Genomic DNA, 22,500 nt, shown 5'->3' with positions numbered 1-22,500 from the left:
AAGTGATTATGTTAAGCACTCGAAGTAGAATTAAAAGTCGTATTCGTCCTTAATCTCTTACTCCTAGTCAAATACAAAGGCCCCTAATTATCGTTTTCCCAACCTGAACGGAAATAATTATCTGTAATCATGAGTCAAATAAAAAGATAAAAACCTGTTTTTCAGTCGATGGGTGTTTTCTCTGGTTCTTGAAAGTAGTAAGTCAGTATTTCTAATTTATTATGGGCTAGGTCAATGTCAATTTGTATTTAGTACGTCGTGTATCCGTTCGTGGCTTCAGATGTCGAAAAGATCAATCATTTCTGGGAAGATTTTACTGTGAGTCTAACTCTAACGATCAATTAGCTGAAGTTACTGAAACATCTGGACATCAAAATGACCAAAAAAACAGTTATCCTGGTAATTGACGGTAACTACTTGAAGATTTTCAGTTGCCAGGGAGAGGCATCAAAATGCATCTTTGTTGTTGATGTTATTGTCGTATATTTCGAAGTATGCTTAGTCGTCTAAGCTGGAGGTCTCTTATTGGTCAATGTTTTTGACTATTTACGTTTAAGTGTTTGCCTACGTTCCCACGGTCAAGGTTATAGGCCACAGATGTTTCACGGTCAAGGCTAGGCTGCACATGTTCCCGCTGTCAACAAAACCAAATATGGCTACTCTCACGGAATTTAAGTTGTCAATAGTTAAGCTTAGTGTCAGTGGATAGTAAGTGCGTACTAAGAGTGTACTGTCAAGTACTAAGTCATTAAATGATGCAGACGAAGAAAGAATAAAGTAGAAGAATGTAACCATTAAAGGCTTTTGGGACCCTCCTGCTTGCCAGCTAGTCCCAATATTAATTGCAGAAGAACCCAACAATCGTGAGTTTCATTTTCGTCCTTTGCTCTCTTTTCAGGCCAACTCTCGTGATATAGCACTGGCACCCAACGAGAATATAGTTCAAAACCACTTATACATAGCATTGTTAAACGTATTTTGGTATTTAAATGATAGATATAGGCATAATTTTATCCCCTAAAAAGTTTTCATCTGTTTGGATTTCCTAGCTGAAACTATAGTGATCCGAAAATTATAGAAGTCAAAACTTAGTTTTTCGAAAATTTCAACTAGAAAAAGGGCTCCCGAAAATTCTAAAAGACCTTTTTAGGGTAAAAATCCGTTTAAAATGGGCAATTATACCATTTTTTAGATGTTTGAAAATCCTAGGACAGGCAGGCAAGCAAGAAATTTTACAACAAATGTTCCGAAAATTCTAGATCTCAAATCGTCTTCTGAACAGATATTTTCCGAAAATTGACGTTGGATGCCACTGATATAGATAAGCGATCGTATTCGAAAACTGTAACCCGCTCTTACCTGGATAAAATTTCTTACAATAACAAAAATATTGAGCACCTCACCTACAACGAGAGTCTGAATTTAGAGAAAAGGCATTGAATTTTATCCATATCGTCTTGGTGGGCTTGGAGCTTAACTGCGGTTCAATGGTCCAGTTGCAGTTTGATAATACACTGCGGTAGTAGCATGGATTATTATGACTGTGCAGAGTACCGTTTCCTTCGATCAAGATCTTGCGTCCTTCACAAACTGAAAGGAAAAAAAAAAGTTGTAACACAAGCCAAGTCCAAACGTGAAGTGATAAAGAGCAGACTGACGCTTGGCAAATGCAATGAACTTTATCGTTTGTCAGTGTTGTTGTTAACCTGAGATACGATTGCATCATTCATTGTTTCTATCCGCGAACATTTCTTACCTAAGGCCATATGATGGCCCCACATTGCAATTTGTTTGTTATGTGCTTTCAAAGAAATAATTTCTGAAGTGGACATGACCGGTTGTCAATTTCTTGCAGTTGACCGAAGTGTATGATCTTCAACACCCTCAAATGTCAGGCCAGATGCACGAAAATTATCGGCAATTTTTTTTCAATTAACCGATAGTCTGCGCCAATTTGAAATGCACATACAAATGTAGAAAATAAAGATATTTTTGCATATATATTATAGCTATATACTATATTTATGACTATACAATGTTGCAATATGCCTTTGGGTAGAGTCTAGTATCCCCTATGTGAGAACATACCCGCATGATCATATCATGTAACAGTCTCGGGGTTAAGTTCAGGCTTCAAATGTCATGCCTAATTTAATACAAACCTAAATGTAGTTCGTTGTTCAGGTTTTGTTCTTTGTTTTCTTTCGTTTCGGTTTCTATCACCATCGGTGTTTGTGGCATTTCTGAACTGAATAAAGTTTTGGTTGACAGCTAAGCAAACGTTTGAAGTGTTGTTTAACAGCGATATCATAAGGTTGCGAGTTCCGGTTTCTCTCCTTTTTTGAGCGAATTTGTTTTATTGCCAGTGGGTTTCTTTCGGTGCAGTAAGCCCGGTAAAACTGTCCGACTAAAAAATTATCACATATCTCTACACTATTCAGCCGAACCCTGCTCCTCGCCTTCAAAGCCTTCAAAGCCACATTAAAGCAATCAGTGTTTTGGGCATCTTCGGTACATATCACTAGCGTTTTGGGTGCGGGGATACCGAAAACGTGGGAATGCATTGGGGGGGTACCCAATACCTAAATACCGTGTCGAAAATCGACGCAATACCAATACCGCATTTCGATTCCTTTATAATTGGTCACGCTAACTTTAAGTTGCATCCATGTAGCGTGTTTATTCATCGCAAGCACGTATACATATCTCACTGTATTTTGGTTATTTTGGTAGTTCGGCCGTGAAGTTTTTCACAACTTGTTTGCTATTTTTCACGAAAAAAAAACTGCATTCGTTCAACCTTCTGGTAGGTGAATGCAAAACAAAAAGCGTGGAGTGAAGTGTGAGGTCTTATAATGAATAAAAATCCTCTTACTTTAAGCCGGTTTCCTAGTTTTCCGTTATGTTTCAGTACAATAAACGATTATTGAAACGAATAACTCGAGATCGTGCACCAAGGAGGAAGTTTGCTGAACTTCCGATTGCCCCTTGAAGCATTGGCGCACTTTCGTCAGCAGTTTCCTCAATTTCCTCGTCACTATTACCTTGAGGATTTTCCAAGGATGTCACAACAAAGCAACCGTAAAATCATAAATTGCGTAAATTCGTGTCAAAAATGTCTTCTTCTCTTTGTGAAACGTCAAAGGCCCATTTTATCGCCTGTGAATTGTGAAAGGACCAATTTATTTTATGTTAGCCTCCCTTTAAGACCTTTACTAGCCACCCTCGACAAAGTCAGCGCCATTATGGACATTATAAACCATTTTGAGCTTGATATTAACTGTTATAGAGGAAGTCGCCCCAACAGTTATAAACTACCATATATTTTACCTTGCGTGCCCGAAAACGAAAAGAACCTCCCACGCGCTCAGCTAGTACGAGTTTTCATAACTAAATGTGGGACTATTCTGAGACTTCTGAGGGTAATCTGTTCAGGGTCGTCAAGTTATCGTACACGCTGCATAACAAATGAAACAAACTGACCAAACTGTCTCTCGGAACTTCACAAGGCGTTTTCCGCCTTTCGCACTAGCGCATCGAAACTTATTATTCTTCCGATACTGTTCCCCCTGCTTGCTTTTTTCATTAAAAAAAATAATAAAAAAGCCGCACAGTCAATAATGACCTTGTCATCTGGAGCAGCCTCAGCAATTCCGAGAAAAGACCAGAAAACGTGAGAAGACCTTGAGGACCTCGAATTAACGGTTTACAGATCGAAAAGTCGGGTCAGGTAACTCAACGGAAACGGCTCATTGTCATTGGATGCAATAACGATCACATTGTAGATTGACTGTCAGAAATTGTGTAATCATTTACCATTATGGCAAATCCTTAATCGACCTTCATATACTTTATAGATTTACAGCTTACTTCTTGACTTTTATAACTTACTGAACGTTACTGTGTTTTGTTTTGCATAGTGTATTGACCTGTATGAGGTCTATGAAACATGAGACGGCAAATGAACGGTACCACATTACCGTGAAGGACCTTCTTTTACAGAATTAATGGTAGGCCTCCGTCGGTCGGGGTTGACCATTGGTAGCATCCTAGTCGTCTGTCTAGCAGCGTCTCTTGTGGCTGTGGAGACCTATGTGGGAGTGACCATTATCTGGATTTTCACCTTTAATACTATTCAGATATCTTATTAGTGCTTCATACAATGCATTGGTGACAGTACTTTTGCCAACACTAGCACCTCCACTTAGGAATAATCTGATAGGGTCGTCTTTAGTTTTGATTGAATGTAACACATGATAAAAAAATTGTCTTTGTTTTTCATTTAAAGAGCGAACAAGTGCATAATAATCATCAGTAGACATGCGCTTTAAACGAAGTTTCTCATCATCATTATTTCTGGGAAAAATACCTATATCATCAAGCAAATCATACTGTTTGTGCTGCTTGTTATTTCCAGGATCAAAGCAACTAAATAATTCACTAGGTTTTCTCTGCAAAGCACTGTCCTGCTTATTGATATGCTCAGCATTTGGAGCAATATTATCAAAGTTGTCATATTCAGCATTATTTATATCATCCATTGCTTTATCTAGCATTTCTGAATGGTACTCGTATTGGTGTCTGTTGTAGAGAACTTCATCCTTAACCTGTTCAAAACGTTCTTGGTAAGTCTGACATTCTTTGATCAAATCTGTGCCTTCGTTTCTCCATGGTGCATAAAGCATCAGTTGTTCTCTAAAATGGTTTTCTTGCATAGGTCACTTCTATGTGTTGCTACTGGTCTGTCGGAGTTGATGCACTCCTTTCTGCTGGCTCGTTTCTCTGCGGCACCGTTCATCAGCTTCTCCTCCCTTGCTTTGAGATGCCGAGTCAGTCCACTTTGAGCGATCGTCGGCCAGGCTGACCCAGGACTCTGTGTTCATGTTGGTGCCCTTCATGTCTCTCTTGACCACGTCGCAGTAACGCAGTTAAGGCCGTCCAGTGGCTCTAGCTCTCCATAAAGGAAGTCTTTGGGGATGCGACCATCCTGCATGCGGTGAACGTGGCCTAGCCATCGTAGCTAACGCTGTCTTAGCAGGGTGAACATGCTGCTTAGGCCGGCTCGAGACAGGACCTCTGTGTTGGTCACTTTGTCCTGCCAGGATATCCCAAGGATGCCTCGGAGGTTTCGCAGGTGGAAGGTGTTCAGACGCCTCTCTTGCCTGGCGTATGTTGTCCATGACTCGCTGCCGTATAGCAGTGTGCTGATAGCGCAGACGTTATACACTGCCATCTTGGTCTTCTCCGTCAGCTTGGGGTTTGTCCACACGCGGGGCGTGAGGCAAGCAAGAGTTGTGGCTGCCTTCCCAATTCTCTTGTCGAGCTCTGCGTCCAGGGAGAGGTTGTCGGTGATGGTTGAGCCGAGGTGCGTGCATTGATGGACCACGTCAAGTTCGTAGTCGTCGATGGTGATGACTGGTGGTGCCTCGGTACCCTGTCCCAGTACATTGGTCTTCTTTACACTGATTGTCAACCCAAAATCCTTGCAGGCCTGGGAGAATTGGTCCATCAGGGAGTGAAGTTCACGCTGTGTGTGGGTCGCTACTGCCGCATCGTCAACAAACAGCATGTCTCTGATGAGCGCCTCGCGTACTTTGGTCTGGGCTCTGAGGCGGGCGAGGTTGAACAGCCTGCCATCTGATCGAGAACGCAGGTAGATGCCTTCTGTTGAGGTGCCGAAGGCGTGTTTCAGCAGCAGCGCGAAAAAGATCCCGAAAAGTGTGGGGGCAAGGACGCAACCTTGTTTGACTCCGCTGCGGATGCTGAAGGGCTCAGAGGTGCTGCCGTTGAACTGCACGGTGCCTTGCATGTCGGTGTGGAAGGACTCGATCATGCTCTGGAGTTTTGGCGGGCAGCCGATCTTAGGCAGGATCTTGAAGACGTCTTCTCTGCTGACGAGGTCGTATCTGCTGTTCTCTGCACTTCTCCTGGAGTTGGCGGAGGGAGAAGATCATGTCTACCGTTGATCTTGCAGCAAGGAAGCCGCACTGTGACTCCGGGTAGGCACGTTCGGCAATTTTCTGCAGACGCACCAAGATGACGCGGGCGAAGACTTTGCCTACTATGTTGAGTAGCGAGATTTTTTTATTATTATTATTATTATTATTATTTTTTTTTTTATTTCTTACTTACTGCATTACATTACTAACACTACATACTACTTACTCTATTAACAATACTAATACTACCCGACAGAGTGCTGGGCTTATCGCAATCTAATCACTACTTAAAACATGATATTAACACTGTTTACAATGCAATATTTGTGCGGTTTACCATACTAATACTAATATAAATTACGGGCCGCATAAAATACAATAAAGTTACTCATACAGGCACGACATGCAATGTAATTACTAACTACAGGAACTGACTTACTGACTAACTAAATGTATCCAGAAATTTACTCAAGTGAGAAATTTGGCCCACTTTTTGACAAAAGCAGAAGAATTATTCGTCATGATTGCAATATATTTTTCTATGTCGATTTTATCATGTACAAGGGTGATGAAATCCGCAAACTGAGGTCTTTTATCATCTAAGGCATTAGTATAAAGGATGAGTAGCGAGATGCCTCTGTAGTTATTACAGTGACCTCGTTCTCCTTTGTTCTTGTAGAGGGTGACAATCTTGGCGTCCCTCATGTCCTGTGGTACGGCCCCTTCTTGCCACTCTGGCAGAGGACCTCATGCAGTGGGAGCAGTAGGGTGGTCTTGCAGTGCTTGATCAGATCGGGAGGAATCCCGTCGCTGCCCGGGGCTTTGCAGGCGGCCAGGCTGTCAATGGCCTTAATCAGCTCCTCTACAGTTTGCTCGGTGTTAAGTTCTTCCATGGTGGGCAGGGATTCGATGGTATCGAGGGCTGCAGGTGAGACGATGTTCTGCTTGGAGTTGAGATTGGCGTAATGTTCCACCCATCTCTCCATCTGCTGCCCTTTTACTTCCCCAGTGGAGGATTTGAGGGGAGCTGTCTTGTTCTGTGCTGGTCCCAGAGCCTTTTTTATACCATCGAACAACCCTCGGATGTTTCCTGTTATGGCTGCTGTCTGGATGACTTCACTCCAGTACTCGTTGGCACAGCGCCTGGCTGTCTGTTGAGCCTTGCTCCTCGCAGCCCTTAGAATCTGCAGGTTCTGTTCGCTGGGTGACCGCTTGTATCTGCAAGACCAGCGGGCTTGGCAGTAATGACGGGAGTCATCTCGGCAGACTTGGCTTCAAACCAGTCGTGAGTCTTCGAGGTCCTCCTCCCGAAGGTGACCAGGGCGGTGCAGTGCATTGTGTCCCATAGGGTCTCCCACTTCTCTGTGGAATAGTTTCCAGATTGCGAGGCCGCCAGCTCTCTCTCAAGGCTGTCTGCAATTTTCTCCACAAGGTCTGGCTGGCACATCTTGCTGGTGTCGATGCGAGGGTTCCCTTGCTTCTTGCTGCGATGGAACCTCTTTGGCTGCATCCTGATCTTGCAACATACCAAGGAATGGTCTATGTCGCAGTCTGCACTGTGGTAAGAGCGTGCGTGGAGGACGTTCTTGATGGCGGAGCGTCTGACCAGGAAATGGTCTAGCTGGTGCCAGTGCTTTGAGCGTGGGTGTCCCCAGAATACCTTGTGCTGGGGCATGGTCTTGAAGAAAGAGCTGGCGATGCACAGGTTGTAATTAGTGCACAGCTCGAGTAGTCGCTGGCCATTGTCGTTCATCCTGCCCACTCCAAACTGTCCAAGGCAGGAAGGCCACGAGTTGTGATCGGCACCCAGTCTAGCGTTAAAGTCGCCCAGGAGGACCAACTGTTCCCTGCTGGGGATACTGCTGATGATGGCTGCCAGGTTCTCGTAGAGCTCGTCCTTAGCGTCGGGTGTTGAGGACAGCGTTGGGGCGTACACGCTGACGAGGGTGATGGGGCCTGCAGTGGTGTTCGGGTGGAGTTTGAGGAGTCGCTCTGAGCCGTTGCTGCCTGGCTCCACCATACTCACCAAGGTGTTTCTCACTGCGAAGTCCACTCCGTGTACTCGTGGTTCGTTGGAGCTTTTCCCCTGCCAATAGAACGTGTAATCTTTCTCCTGCAGTGAGCCTGAGTCTGCTAGCCACGTTTCCTGAAGGGTGGCGATGTCTACATTCAGTCTCTTGAGCTCGTCGTTTATGACGGCTGTTTTTCTGGAGTCGCTGATGTCCTGAAGGTTTTCAGAAAGGCCGGTCAACATTGTCCGGACATTCCAACTGCCCAGTTTTAGAGCTGGTCTCTTTCGTCGAGATGTTTTGTTGCCTGGTGGGGAGGTTGCGAACAGCCTGTCGGATTTCTCCTAATCTCCATACACCCAATGAACAAGGCAGACCGTGGCGGGACAACACCTTATTGGCTGGGGGCTGCCCAGCTTAAGGCGGGCGGTAGCTGTCCAATGAAATTATAAAATCCCTCCCACCGGCGAGAACGACCCCTGGCGCTACGCTCTACGCCAATCGGGCGCTGGCTTATAACCGGTAACTGTGGTTCCCTGTGTTGTGTCGACGCCGTGGGCGATGCTGGAGTGTCCTCTCCAGGTATGATGTAGTGTAGATGTGTGGTGTGGTCGGATGCAAGCCTAAGCGGTGTAATATGGAGGACAGGTTGTTGCCCATGCAGCGTGTCCCGCCCCCTCCCCTCTCCACATCACTGATGGGGCCAAAGGAACGACTGGGTCGCTACAGTTTGAGACCAGCGCCGTCGCAGGAGCTGCCAGGAGGAGGTTGTACACAACGACGAACTGTCTTAGGGGCCCCCCTACCGGAATTTTCCCCGAGGTTTACTCCTGAAGCCTTTTCCATTAATGGATATGGCCGCAAGGCAGCGGGGGTTTGGAATCAGGGTTGACTTCCACGAGATGGACTGCTTTCCTGGACTGACGAGCTCCACCTACCCGAAGCAACTGGTTTAAAGGCGCCAGGGACCCGCCTTTTACCCCTTCTCCTGTCAGTAAAAGCAGTTCCACGACGAGCACGCCAGGAGCTGGACTTAGTTGTCAGGGGGTATTTAAGGCGCACGCCATTGGGATCATTTTATTGGCAGTGGGAGCTTATCCCCACTGCCACCCCCGGCTAAGACAAAATGATGAAAAACCGCATACCTCCGGGCTAGATGATACCGCGATACCGTACATAAAAATTTAAATTACCGAAATACCGCATGAAAGAAAGGTCAATATCGCAATACCGTAAACCCCAATGTCCCCCTCGTTTTACACTAACCGGTTGGAAAAATGATTTTTTTCTACTGTTCAGGAAGCATTTTGCAGGTTCTTGTAAGTGTCATTTATTTTAAACGATCAAATAAACTGTTTGTTGCTCATTTCTCTTTGTGGAGATGTATATAGTGATAAAACCAAACTTTGTGATTATTTGAGCATAGTATTATTGAAGCCATGTTTTCTTTCAATTTGGATGAAGGGGCTTTTCTTGTTCTCTTTATTAATTTGAGCGCCATATAATCCTGAATTTCAAACCTCTGCTTGTTGGACCTTTCGTGTTTAATTTTAATTTTGATTTTTACATTTATTTATTTATTTATTTTTAATTTTATATTCTGGTAGTGATGTGTATATTTTTTCTTGTATTTCTTTTTTAAATTTCTTGACTGATATTGTCACCCTTTCATCAATTTGTTTTTCAGCTTCTTTCACTGTTGCTCTCTGTTTGCAGGAGAGTGTCTAATCGGCGTGGGTGGGTGGGTAGTGGGTCGGTGGTCGTGGGTCTTGGGTAGTTGGTCGTTTGTTGTGGGTCGTGGGTCTTTGGTCCCTAACCCTAACCTAACCCTAACCCTAACCCTTTCTTTTATCAACGACTGGAAATTCTCGAAACAGACAAGACCTAAGACCTAAGACAAATTTGGACCGAGCACTGAGGGAGCTAATATAGATCTTTTTTTTTATCTTCAAACAAACACGACCCACGACCCATTTACCTACGCGATTTAGCCTCACCCGTTTGCAGCGTTTCTTGACTTTGGCCTGGAGGTCAACTGCTGTGCTAGGTTAAACTTCTGTACTGCTAATAGATTCGACTTTTTCTTCTTCTCCTTCAATGTTACAAGTTTTTGTGTTTAATTAAACTTCAAATGATTGTCGGTTCAAGGAGACCCTGAGTCGATCAGTGGATTCCTTGGTTTACCCCAAACATGTTTACGTTGTCCCGGTTTGTGGCAGAATTGGTCACCACTTAACTCACAAATTCTTTCCCACTGCCAGATTTCAACTTTATCGGGAATCCCACTACCGTGCCAGAAAAGACGTTCTAGGGTTTGGGCAACTTCTGACATTTGTACAAATTTCTCTGTTTTGTCTCTGTCATGGTGACATGAATCTAGAATCGATTCGAGGGACTGTAAATTTGCTTTCGCACGGTACTTTAGCTGAATGTTCTTCTCAGAGCATTCTAGGTAATTCCTTTTTCGGAAGAACATTTTTGTAGTCACTGTTGACGGTCAAGAGTTTATTCCTTGTAGGTAATTTTCGCTTTTGTTACACTTGAGAAATCTGAGCATTTTCGCTCTTTTTCGGATAAATTTAGCCATCCTTCAGCTTCTTCATAAAAGTCGCCAAATATAAATAATGTTGTTTTGCTATTTGTACATTTTGGTAGACCGCTTTAGCTCCCAGAGTTCACACAAACACTGCCGCTGGCCGTTCCATCGGTACCCATAACGGAGGATAAGGTGTCATTTACGCATGTGCTAAATTGCAGTTACCGCTGAGGCTTGGAAACAGCTTAAACTCTTTGGTTGAAAATATGTACAGCATAAACTTAGTTGTTAACCCAATGGCATAGCAGTAAATACAGAGTACACGTAATCACAAACGTGCGATGGTGCGAAGTTCGAATCTTAGGATTGGCAAGATGAAGCTTGAGAGGTAAGAGAGGTAAAATAAGTGGAAAAGCTTCTAAGTAGCAACGGAGGAAAAGGTAAATGAGGGAGAGGTGGAAGGAGGGAAGGAGAAGCAGAGAAAAGAATGGTTTCATTTATTGCTTCCTTTTTTAACCCCCTTAAAAATCCAGGCCTCAGTTTTCTTACTACATCCCTAGTTTCAAATAAAATGACCTAGGTTTAAATCACTTAAACCTGAATTTAATTTCAACCTGTGACAGAAAAGTTTTAATGTTCCTAAATATAGAACAGTATCAATTGCGCGCCTTTGTTGTTGTTGCTTCTGTTGTTTCATTTTAGGCAGAATGATTTGAACGACTCAACCGTGCTCTGGAGCAAGCATTTAAGAAACGCTAAACAAATACCGAAAAGATTTGATATGGCAGCCAATTTATCAGTATCCTGAGTCAAGATAGTTTGTTGAAGATTACGTCACGGAAAAAAATAGGGAGAAGAAAAACTTACCGGCGGTATACGCGCTTCGGTGTCGATATGGTCCAGTTCCTTTTGAATTAAAAGCGGCAACACTGATATAGTACCTTGTTCCAGCCTTTAGTCCAGTTATGGTAAAAGTTGTCGTGAGTACACTGACGTTAACCCGGGTAGTTGAGCTTCGAAAACAGGCATCTTGATAAATTATGGTGTAGCCAAGAAGTTTGCCATTGTGATATTGCTCCGAAATTGGTGATATTAAAATTCTTATGCTGTCACTTCCGTGGAACTGAACGTAGAAGTAAGGACTTGCACTAGGTACTAGAGATATGGAAGATATTGGGACGCCAAATATTATTAACTATTTAATCGAGAGTGAGGCCGTCACAGCAAAATCTCAAACTGAGGCCTTAACACGGCTAAGCCGAGGGTTGGGATTTTGCTGCATCGACCGAATGGTGGAGGTTATTACGTTGTTTATTATTATATACCTAACAGAACTGTTCTAAAGAAAAAAATAATAATAATAATTTGCATAATCCATAATCGGCCCGTGGGCATTACGGGAGAATAATGTCCTGGCACTTAGCTGTTCTTATCTAATCACAGCGTGCGTTATATCGGCCACAAACACTAGCCATGTAACGAAAAATAAAAATGCATTATCTAATTGCGAATTTTATCCCTATCCAGACCAGGCTTTTTATTTACTTTTTTTTCCCTCTGCGAACGGGCCAGGGGAACTCTGAAAGAACTAATGTTATGGCATCAAAAGTTGGAAGAATTAATGAATATCCTGCATGCAAAGCCTGTCTGCGAATTAATTTGGTTGCCGTAGTAACTTTAACTTTAACTTTAGTAGCGACGTACCGAACAAAATTTTTAACATATACACTTTAAAGCATTCGTTTCAATATGTAAATGGTTATCAACGTTCCATATCCGTGCGGGCAGGTTCCGCCTGGAGATTAAAACACCTGTTATAAGCACTTTTACTCTGGTGGATGACTACTACTATTCTGTATTATGTGCATGGTACTGTAAAAGTGCCATCAAATAGATGCTGAATCATTGGTGAACAAATAATAGTAATTTTCTGCTCATGATTGGTTACCGTAGTAACAGTATAACATAGTAGGAAAAACCCTTGTTTTAGATTTTGATAATTACTACTAAAACATGAGTTCCAGCGTTGAAAATTAATGATAAGCGATTCGGAAAAACCTTGCATTTTTGAAAATTAAAAGGTGTTGTCCATTGTTGTTGTTGTTTTCAATGAATTTTCAATGAACTTTCAATGACTTTTCAATGAATTTTTAAACTCCACAATACTCACCCCTTTCCATGGTGGAATTTATGAATTTTGCACTCCGGTGTGGCTGTCCCATCACATCCCTGGCAACTACATAGACCTGATATTCTTTTTCTGTGTTTAGACCATCTATCACCGCGAGTGTGAGGTTTGGGGAAATAATTTTTCCAGCTAGTACCTTACCACAACCAGTATCTTCGATTACGGCAATGTAAGCCGACACCTGGTTCCCAGACACTCTGCTTAATTTGGGCCACTGCAGAGTTATACTTGATTCTGAAACGCTCACAATAGTGACGTTCCATCCATGAATCTCTGGTGCTTTAATAATGACAAAAATGTAAAATAACCAAGAATGAGTAATTGTCTAGGACTTCACAAGTTCGCCATTTATATCAAGTCAATATGGATTCAACTTAAGGAGGCTTGCATCGGTGTTTTCTTTGTTTTGGGGTGTACCTGTTTAGGGTTTTCGTTTGAGGCCGGACGTTTCGTCTGGTTGTTTCCCATTCGATATTCCATGTCCGGTACTTTGATGCCAATATTTGAGGGGTTTGTTTTACTTTTTAAAACTTACATGTTGAAGGGAATTTAAGTGAACGCCAGTCTTGCCTGGGAAACTGATTCTTGGGTTCCAGAAACACTGGAAACAGCGTTTCTGAGTGATCTATTCTAAAAAAAAAATTCTAGTGGGAGAGGGGGGCATCCCCCCAGACCCCACTATGTTACGTCGTGCGCCGCCAAAAATGTCACGTCCTTTGTTTTCAGTAATATGTCTGCTACTTTACAAAACTGCCGAAAACCCTGCCTGTTAAAATCAAAACCTCTTATACATGACAAGCTTCGATTTCCTTGACACTACAACGTCTTTGCGCCGTATGTCCAAAGTTTATTTTCTCATCGGTTTACAAGCAGCAGCTGCTACCATGGCGACGATAAAGCTAACCTGAAATCTGGCGTTCTTAGCTGATCGAAGGTTATGACAAAGTCTGACTGCTCGTTTTTTCTTTAAAAAGCCAATTATCCAAACAGACACTTCATAACGAAACTTAATAAATGTAAAATAATAAACATTTAACACATATCATTAAGACTGCAATGCCGTGTAACGATCTATGCATTACGTTGGATCATCTCATATGTGTCGCTAGTCATTCTAGAGATAGATGGAGTGTCACTGAGGCCATTGTGTCTTAGCCGACGCACTGACGCAGGCCAACAAGCCCCAAACAGCTGTCTGCGTCTGCTATCTAGCTTGAGTGCTGATCATGATAAGTTTGGCTGACCGTAGTTCCATTTTGAAGAGAATGCCTTTGTGAACGTTGTTTGTGTTGATCCAACGTAATGTACATGCAGGTCGTTACACGGCATTGCAGTCACCGAAACTCTTATCCTCGCTTTTATATCCAGTAAAGTAGATTATTCCAATAGTTTGCTGTATTGGGCAGCTAACTACATTTGGCAAAAAACTGCAACGCGTCCAGAATGCTGCGGCGCGGTTAATTTTTTAGGAGAGCAAGGTTTCGCATGTGACGCTCCTACTTAGACCATTGCACTGGCTGCCTGTAATGCAACGCATACATTTTAAACTTTTACTAATCATTTTTAAATTAAAGCCATACATGGTCACGCTCCGTCTTATGTAAGTGACCTTATTTAAGCAAGGAGAAGAGTTAGATTTAATGTAAGATCTAGTAATAGTTTTATTCTTACTTTTAGTTCCATGAGACCATCAGCAACACTCGGTGACCGCTGTTTTTTCAAGTGGCAGCCACTAAGCTGTGGAACAGCCTTCCGGAGCACATACAAAGCATAAAATTTTTTAGGTTGTTTCGAGAAAGCTGTTAAGACATTGTTATATCTGAAAGCTTTTTTTTAATGAATCGTCACTTTTAAATGTGATTCTTTTTGGCTTGTTGATTATTATTATTATTATTATTATTATTATTATTATTATTATTTATTTGTTGCAATATATTACATTCTTATGATCATTTATTCAAACACCTTTGTTTATTGCATAATTAAATAATGTAATCAATATTGTAACGCACAATTTAAAATTGCTGCTATTGAGAATTCTCGGTTTTCACATGACGTCACGACCGCCATGTTGGTGCCCTAAACAAAGAAAAGGCGGCCATGTTGGTGCCCCGACCAAATCCTCCGGGAATTTAACTCTATTATTATGCAAACGCTTCCTTTTGTTTTCGTTGAAAAACATGGCTGTTGATCACGTGAGTGAAAACCAGCAATTGCGCAACATAAGTTTAAAAATTGTATTGTAAATTGTATCGTAGTCTCCCACGGTAGACAATAATCCGTAAAATCCTTTTGAAGAAAATTGCAAATATTTTCTTAAAGAAGTAGTTTATTATCGCATTATTATTTCACTTTTCCTCTTTCTTTCTCTCTTTAAGCATTTTCAATTTACATTTAGCCTCCTAGGTGCCTGTGAATTACACAGGGAGCAGAGGGATGTTACTAAAAAGAAGACCTAAAAAAAAGTCCTAACACCTAAGACCCCTTCGACTAAAAGTAAGATCGCCTGGACTAAAACGAAGACCCCTTGGACTAAATTAACGAAGACTCCTTCGACTAAAACGAAGACCCCTTGGACTGAAACGACTGAATCCAACCGCGAAGGGCTATTAATACCCGCATCTGTAATTTGTTACGGCGATTTTGGAGTGTTGTGGAATTTCCTCTGCAGTAATTTTTTTTGGTTGTTAATGGCTTTTTCCTAATGTTCTTTTCACGTTTTTGATTCCTATATTAAGATGAATGCAGTTGGAATTCCCAGACAGTGCTCTCTATTAGCGGGTGTTGACACACAATGGCCAAATGAACACACATGTTCGATTGATAAATGCCAGGCACAATGGTCGCTTGAACACACTGGTTCAATTCACAAAGTGTTTGGCAAAATGGCCAATTGAATACACTTGGCTGATTCACAAAATGTTTTGGAACGACTGAAGAAACTGCTTCGCAAGAAGCAATTTTTCGCAATTGGAATATTATGCAGTAATATTCATTGTGGAACACACATGAACGAAGCAATATCTAGAGATAATATTTCTCCTTGCTTTTAAAGCTTACCATTCTCAAAGAAAATCATCTGTCCACTTTATCAAGTACTTTCAGACGTGAGGTTACTGTCAATCATCGCAGCGGAAAGGATTTCGACTTTGTTTAAATTTAAATGATTGTGAAAACACTACCATCTGCGGGCTGCAACTTCCACCTAACCCTGTTCCATCAAATTAATGCCTCATCCTCTCCGAGAATAAGCTAGAAAATCTTTTTTTTTTTTTATTCTTTGCATTAATTATAAACTGTAAATCTAAAGGCTGAACGGGCGGGAAGGAAGAAATGATACACTTTTTCGGGATAGGGAAAATTTGGGACTACAATGAAAAAAAAAAAAAACCAAGAAAAATAAAATCACCCAGATTTATACCGTGGTATGCCTATGGCATCCCACGGTATTTAGTTTATACTAGTAATAGTTTCCTCCACATCTGCCCCCGCCTAAGATAATACGGATGGCAGCTGATGTGTTTTCCAATTAAGATGTGCTGCACATTGTGATGTCTTCATATTATCATGTTTACATATAATTAGGTAGGTAAATGAAAGTGAAAGATGCAAGGAAAGGATGGGCAACAACAAACAGCATTTATTTTTAATATCCATCAAAGTTTATTTGATACGATATCAATTGGAAAGGAATTTACATAATTTTGGAAAATACCTTGAAAATATGATAGCAAAACAAGAACAGGAACATTCAATGACCAGAAGGCAACATTTCTTCGTCATCTTTTTGATCAATATGGTTCTTACCACGATATCTTGAAATGCCATAAAATAGGAACAAAACTCGTTTCTTATACTAGGATCGTTGATTATTACTATCTGTGAAATGCTAGAGGAATGTATGAAAATGTTAATACTGAGACTAGGCTTTTGCTTTCTGAGGTTGCGTCTAGTAGTTTGTGGGCCGAGTCTGTCGTCCATGTTTCTGATTTGTGTCTGAGAAATCTTCGTCCTTGTTTCTGATTTGTGGCTGAAAAATCGATTTCTGATCCAGGTAATATGATTTTCTGTCAGATACTATAGTTTTTCATTTTCATGCTAAAAGGAATCTACTAACCGTAACTACTCACTTCAATCGCTATGGTGAACAGCATTCGATATATCGATGACTCAAGTTAGCCAGAACACCTCGCGAACTTGGTGAGCAATACCTTTACCAGCCTGCAAGCTCGTTCGAGCAAATCGAGATTTTTTTCCTCTCTACCATCTGCAAATTTACATATTTTTCCTTATTCCGCGGCGGCTACTAGGTTACCTCCTCGGGTTTTGGGGGGCAAAAACAGTGACTGTTTAAAGGTAAAATTCACCCCTAAAATTACTTATTTCATCTGCATCCTTGCTCTAAGCTACTTACTTTCATACTTCCGAGTAAAAGAATTTCCGTCTCGTCGTGATTAACCTTCAGTCCGGAGTATGTACTAAACAACGTGTAGAGTGTCAAAAAGCGGGCTGCGATGTTATAATTTGTCCCTAACAAATGATGCCATGTCATCAGCAAATATGACTAATTTAATTTCATTACCGTCCACTGCAATGTTCTTGATTTGATCGTTATTATGTATGAATAATGCCAATAATTCAAGTACTGCTTTGAACATTGATGATGAGAGCGAGTCACCCTAGCGAACATCCCTTTTAAGATTAAAAGAGGGGGTAGAAAATCCACTGTTAATCACGCATCTTGTTATATTTTTATAAAACGTTTGAATACACGCTGAAAAGGATTCACCAATGGCAACAAATTCCAGCGATTTGAGAAAAAAATTCCAACTCAAAAATCGAAGGCTTTCTCAAAATCTATTGCAGTCATTATACTTTGGCAGTCTCGCATTTTTGTAAAGCCCACGATGTCGCTTATCGTGGGAACTGCGTCTTATCATAATGAAAAATATGACGCAAGACTTTCTCTAGCCTTTTAGCGACCTCTTTTGACCCAAGTTTTTCATCAACATTTACTAGAGAAATTGGTCTCCATTTTTTTAACCATGTCTTGTCTTTGTCCTTCTTCTCAATCAAAGTTATTACGGCTTGTTTTTGCGTATTTGATTATTCTCCGTGAAGATAGGCATAATTCAAGGATTCAACTAGAAACGATCCGATTTCTGGCCAGAAGAACTTGTAAAATTGTCTTGTGAGCCCATCATTCCCAGTAGTTTTATTGTTGTTGAAGGACGACAAAACCTGGAAACATTCGGAATACGTTAACTACTGGCTCTCACACATTTCACGCATTGAGTCAATTAACTTAGGAGATGAAGAGGTGTTTTCAAGAAAGGGACATGTTGAATAGTCACTTTGTATTCCCGACTGTTCGTCGTAAAGTTCGTCGTAAAGTTTCGAATAAAAGCTGAAGATTTCATTCATAATAGCTTTCTGGGCAGTAATCTCTTCTCCATTCGTTCTAAGTTTTCTTATGCAGCTTCTCTTCTTATCACTCTTTTCTAAATTCAAGAAATACTTGTTGTTTCTTCCCCCTTGTTCGTACCAGACGATCGCTTTCTAAAGCCGCGGCTACACGAGCGATTTTTTGGTCGCGCTGGGGATGCGATTTTTTTCTAATTTTGTCGCGTCGCCGGCGCGACAAGTGAAAAAATCGCAAGAAAAAGTCGCCAGAGTTGAATTCACAGAGATAGTTGCCCGTGTAGCCACCCCACCCTGCACCTTTTTGCCCGTGCTTGCGATGCGACTAAAGAGTATTTAGCCAATGAAATTAAAAGAGGAATGTCTGTTTATAGTGTCTAAGTTTCTTGAAGTATGCGATTCCCACGGCCTTCAATTTATTGCAAAAATATGTCACAAGTGTAGCCACCCTCGCGCGCAAGTGACGTGACAAAATTTGAAAAAAATCGCATCACCGGCGCGAGCAAAGAATCGCTCGTGTAGCCTTGGCTTAAGGTTATTGCTCTGTGATCCGTTCTTATAGCTGTCACTGTGTCAATCTTTGCTGCATCATCTTGTAACAAATTATTAATGACCAACAATCAAGTCGTTTCTGGATAATTGGTCTTTTGTGGTCTCTAAGTAAATATCTTGTAATCGGGATTACAACCAGTCATTACAAGAGATGGGGTGGGGGGGGGGGGGGGGGGGAGGAAGTCCTGCATTGAGTGACCTCTCTTCGCTTCTCAATTACAATCGGTGTCAGGAAGTAAATTTCGAAATGAGATTTCCGCATTAATGAATCACTAGAGAACAAGCAAGAGAAAACGAAAATCCGCCTTTAACAGATCAAACAGTGCACTGAAAAAATACTCTCTGAAAGTGCGTTTTTTTGGGAAAATCAGAAAACGGATTCTTGAATCCAAAAACGGATTTTGCGTTTTTTTCGGCAAAATCCAAAAATGGATCATAAATCCAAAGTATCCAAACTCGAGGAGGATTCTTCGGATCAAATCTAAATTTTCTTGACAGCAAAAATATTCGGTAGTAGCCAAAACGCGGGGCCGGGGCCGGGGCCGGGGTCGGGGCCGGGGTCGGGGTCGGGGCCGGGGTGTCTTTTTTTTTTTCAAAATTTTTTCGTTTCAATTTTTGTAGTTATTCTCCCGTACTGTTATTTTCTAATGTTCGGCATCTTTCCTTCATCTATGTTGGAAATTACCCAAAAAATATAAGGAACGTACAAAAGCTTCGAAGGAGACATCGTTTGCTTTTCGAAAAGAATTTCCAACTGAAATTTAATACGTTAAACCAAGTGATTCGCGCGTTAAGTTATGTCGCTTAATTGTTTTATTGTATGGAACTATATTTGCAATTTTATTTACCACAGCAAGTTTGCATGAGTTGAAAGGTGACAACTAATTAGAAATTCAGAAATATTTAAATCGAAACTGCAAACGCGCAAATTACTTTTTCACTTTCCTCCGATTAAGAACGTTAAAGGCAATCATTAGAAGAAATCAAACCATAAGATCGTGTAGATTAGAAGACCCAAATTGTAATATATTCAAGAAATCAGTTGCATTCTTCTTTTAGCCTATCGCCGGCATTCCAAAACATTAATCTACTTCTGTAATATTTTCCTTTCAGTCGACTAGTTCAAAGACATATTGATCGAGCAGCTTGTACGAATAAAAATCTGAAGATCTACAGGATCCTCAGTGGCGTGATCTTGCCTTAAAGTAGTGGCTCGTACGTAGGTGCGAATCGCCTAGAGACACTGAAGACTCGCTCAGCTCCACATTTTAAAACCACATCTTAATGTTTACTTCGTACAAAACTTCTCCGCAATACAATTAAAACGAAGCAGAACAGCCATAATTCCACTATGGTCGTCACGCAAACGTTCTCAGTTGCTTGTTTTCGCAAAATTGTTCTAAGTGTGGTTGTGCTTTTTCTCGTAAGATTGGATTCGAGCCCTTGAAGTCCAAATAGAATTGGCTAGCAAGTTCCTGTGCGACTGACTTTACTACAAATCGTTTGTGGTAAATCAGACAACAACATTGACAACACGAACAAAAAAGCAAAAAGAACGTTGCATGACTGCGTGACGATCATCGTGGAACTGGGATTCTGATGGTTTTTTTTTTAACGAAGTGAATATTACGATGGGACTCTGTCTGGCAGTTAGCGTGTATTCCATAAATTGAAACGAAAAAATTTTGAAAAAAAAAAGACACCCCGACCCCGACCCGGACCCCGACTCCGGCCCCGGCCCCGGCCCCGGCCCCGGCCCCGGCCCCGGCCCCGGCCCTGCGTTTTGGCTACTACCAAAATATTCTTAGCACCTTTCCTACAGCTAAAAACGAAACTGTAAAAATACCCTCTGTAATCGATTTGTACTTAGACACCAATGCTTGTCGCCTTTCTTTTTACCGATCGCTAAGGTTTTTTTTAGTTTTTTGTTTTTTTTTTTTGTTTTTTTTTTTTTTGTTTTTTTTTTTTTTGGTTTCGTTTCAAAACAAACTATTTAACCGCTAATAACTGGGTCACAAAATGACTGAATTTATCTGTTTTATCTTAAAAATTCGGAAATTCAAAATGCTATAGTTTTGAAACGAAATACATCACGGAACTGGAAACTTGAAAAACAATATTTATTTCTAGGTCATCTTCAACCTTCTATAAATAAAATTCCGAAGACCTTGCGATTTTGATTTTAGAATTTGATGACGTCACTGTAAAAAACCATCTTTAGTTGTTAACACGGAGTGTGTTGCTTGTTTGAACGCAGGGAATGATATAGGAAGGTTTTTCTTCCCTCTAATAGCAAATATGATTTTGTTTCAATCAAATGTTTGGCCTAAAAAGGTTTTTGTGAGGTGTTTTGCGTTTTTGGATGCATCGTGTTTTGTAGTCTCCCTTGCAGCCGTTTTTAGTCTCGTCACGCAACGCTCCTCCCCACAAGCGGCTGCTTACATTCGAACAACATTCCTTTCCCTTTGTAGTCTTTGCACCGATGAGATCGCTGACATTGTTTCTTATGTGACCAATCGGAGCACTGGAGATATTAATCAACATCATTGTTCCCGCGCGTTTTCAAATTCTGGATTTGATCGTAGTTTCTTGATAGGGGAAACGCCAAAGAAGGTTGTGCAAAGTGATCGTTGCTTTATTTGTTCCACTTCAGTTCAGAAAAAAGAAAAAAAATCTATTTTTGGAAAAAGTTCTTTGGATTTTCCGGCGATTATTAGTTCCTGTCTGGATGTGAATGTGAGCTGCTATTCAGCTACCAGCGAGTTGTCAGTTCGTAAAGCGTGCTACCGACGACTGATCAAGTTCAAAAAGGCCTCTGATCATCTTGAAGAGAAACCACTACAAAGATTGACAAATATATCCTTTTTTTCCTCAGCTATTTTCCTAATTCCAGTTTTTTGCTGCGCATTTAAGCTAGGAATTCTAAATGTATTACTAACAACATCAAACGCTTCTTCAAAGGTCGCCATTTTGAAAGCTTTGAACTCCAAGATGAAACAAACAATATGATTGGTTAGATTACTTTGGGGCACAGAGTTCTCGACTTTTGTAACCCGAATGGTGATTGGTTGAAGTGGCGGAAAGGGATGTTGTTCGAATGTGAGCAACCGTTTGTGGGGAGGAGCGTTGCGTGACGAGGGAGGGAGACTACGTGTTGTGTATTACACCTGGGTGAAGAGAGGCACTGTGAGAGTAAATTGTGTTGCCCAAGAACACAACACAATGACCCGGCCAGGGCTCAAAACCCGGACCGCTCGATCCGGAGTACAACGAGCTAACCGTTAGGCCACCGCACCTCCAATAATCAAGAGGGGGCACCTCTAAGAGGGTGAACTTACTAAAATAGGGAATCTCTAAAAGGAGAGTTTACTAAAAGGGGAAATTACCTAAAGGATAAAAGGGGGAATCTCTAAAAGGGCGAGTTACTAAAAGGGGAAATCTCTAGCATCCTTTCAACTCCGAAGAAAGTGTGTCAGTCATCAATCACCGGGCATGAAATTAATGGATTTCAGGTACCCCCTTGTGAAAAGATTAGGAAATCTATTAGCAGTTGGCATTACACGGTCAACTTGTCTTAACAAAAAACTGCCTTCTCCGAAATCATCGGGACAGACAGAAATACAGACAGAAATCGAGATTTTTCCTGGCATACAGCACACAAGGATCGCAGGGATCTCAACCAAACACAGGATTATTGCTGCTGCTCACCTGGTGGCTTGCAACAACAAGAAGCTATTTTAAAAAGAAACAGAGTTTCGTTTACGGACTGATAACTTGTTAGGATGTTTGGAAATGAGTACATACATTTTAGGAGGATAAACCCGTACCAAAGGTAACCCAGTTTACGCTCACGAA

General features: G+C 41.4%; 1 protein-coding gene across 1 annotated transcript in view; it reads right to left on the bottom strand.

Annotated features, from left to right (window-relative positions):
- LOC137982138 (uncharacterized) overlaps nt 1-22,500 on the bottom strand; it is a 211,591-nt gene that overhangs the window by 142,834 nt on the left and 46,257 nt on the right. The window contains exons 6-8 of the mRNA XM_068829205.1: nt 12,655-12,951; nt 11,352-11,639; nt 1,404-1,590 (exon numbers count right to left, since the gene is read on the bottom strand). Coding sequence (XP_068685306.1) covers nt 1,404-1,590; nt 11,352-11,639; nt 12,655-12,951 — 772 coding nt within the window. The remainder of the gene's footprint in view (nt 1-1,403; nt 1,591-11,351; nt 11,640-12,654; nt 12,952-22,500) is intronic.

Source organism: Montipora foliosa, chromosome 13, assembly GCF_036669935.1.
Source record: "Montipora foliosa isolate CH-2021 chromosome 13, ASM3666993v2, whole genome shotgun sequence".
NCBI classification, from domain to species: domain Eukaryota; kingdom Metazoa; phylum Cnidaria; class Anthozoa; order Scleractinia; family Acroporidae; genus Montipora; species Montipora foliosa.
This window is presented reverse-complemented; position numbering and strand designations above follow the sequence as displayed.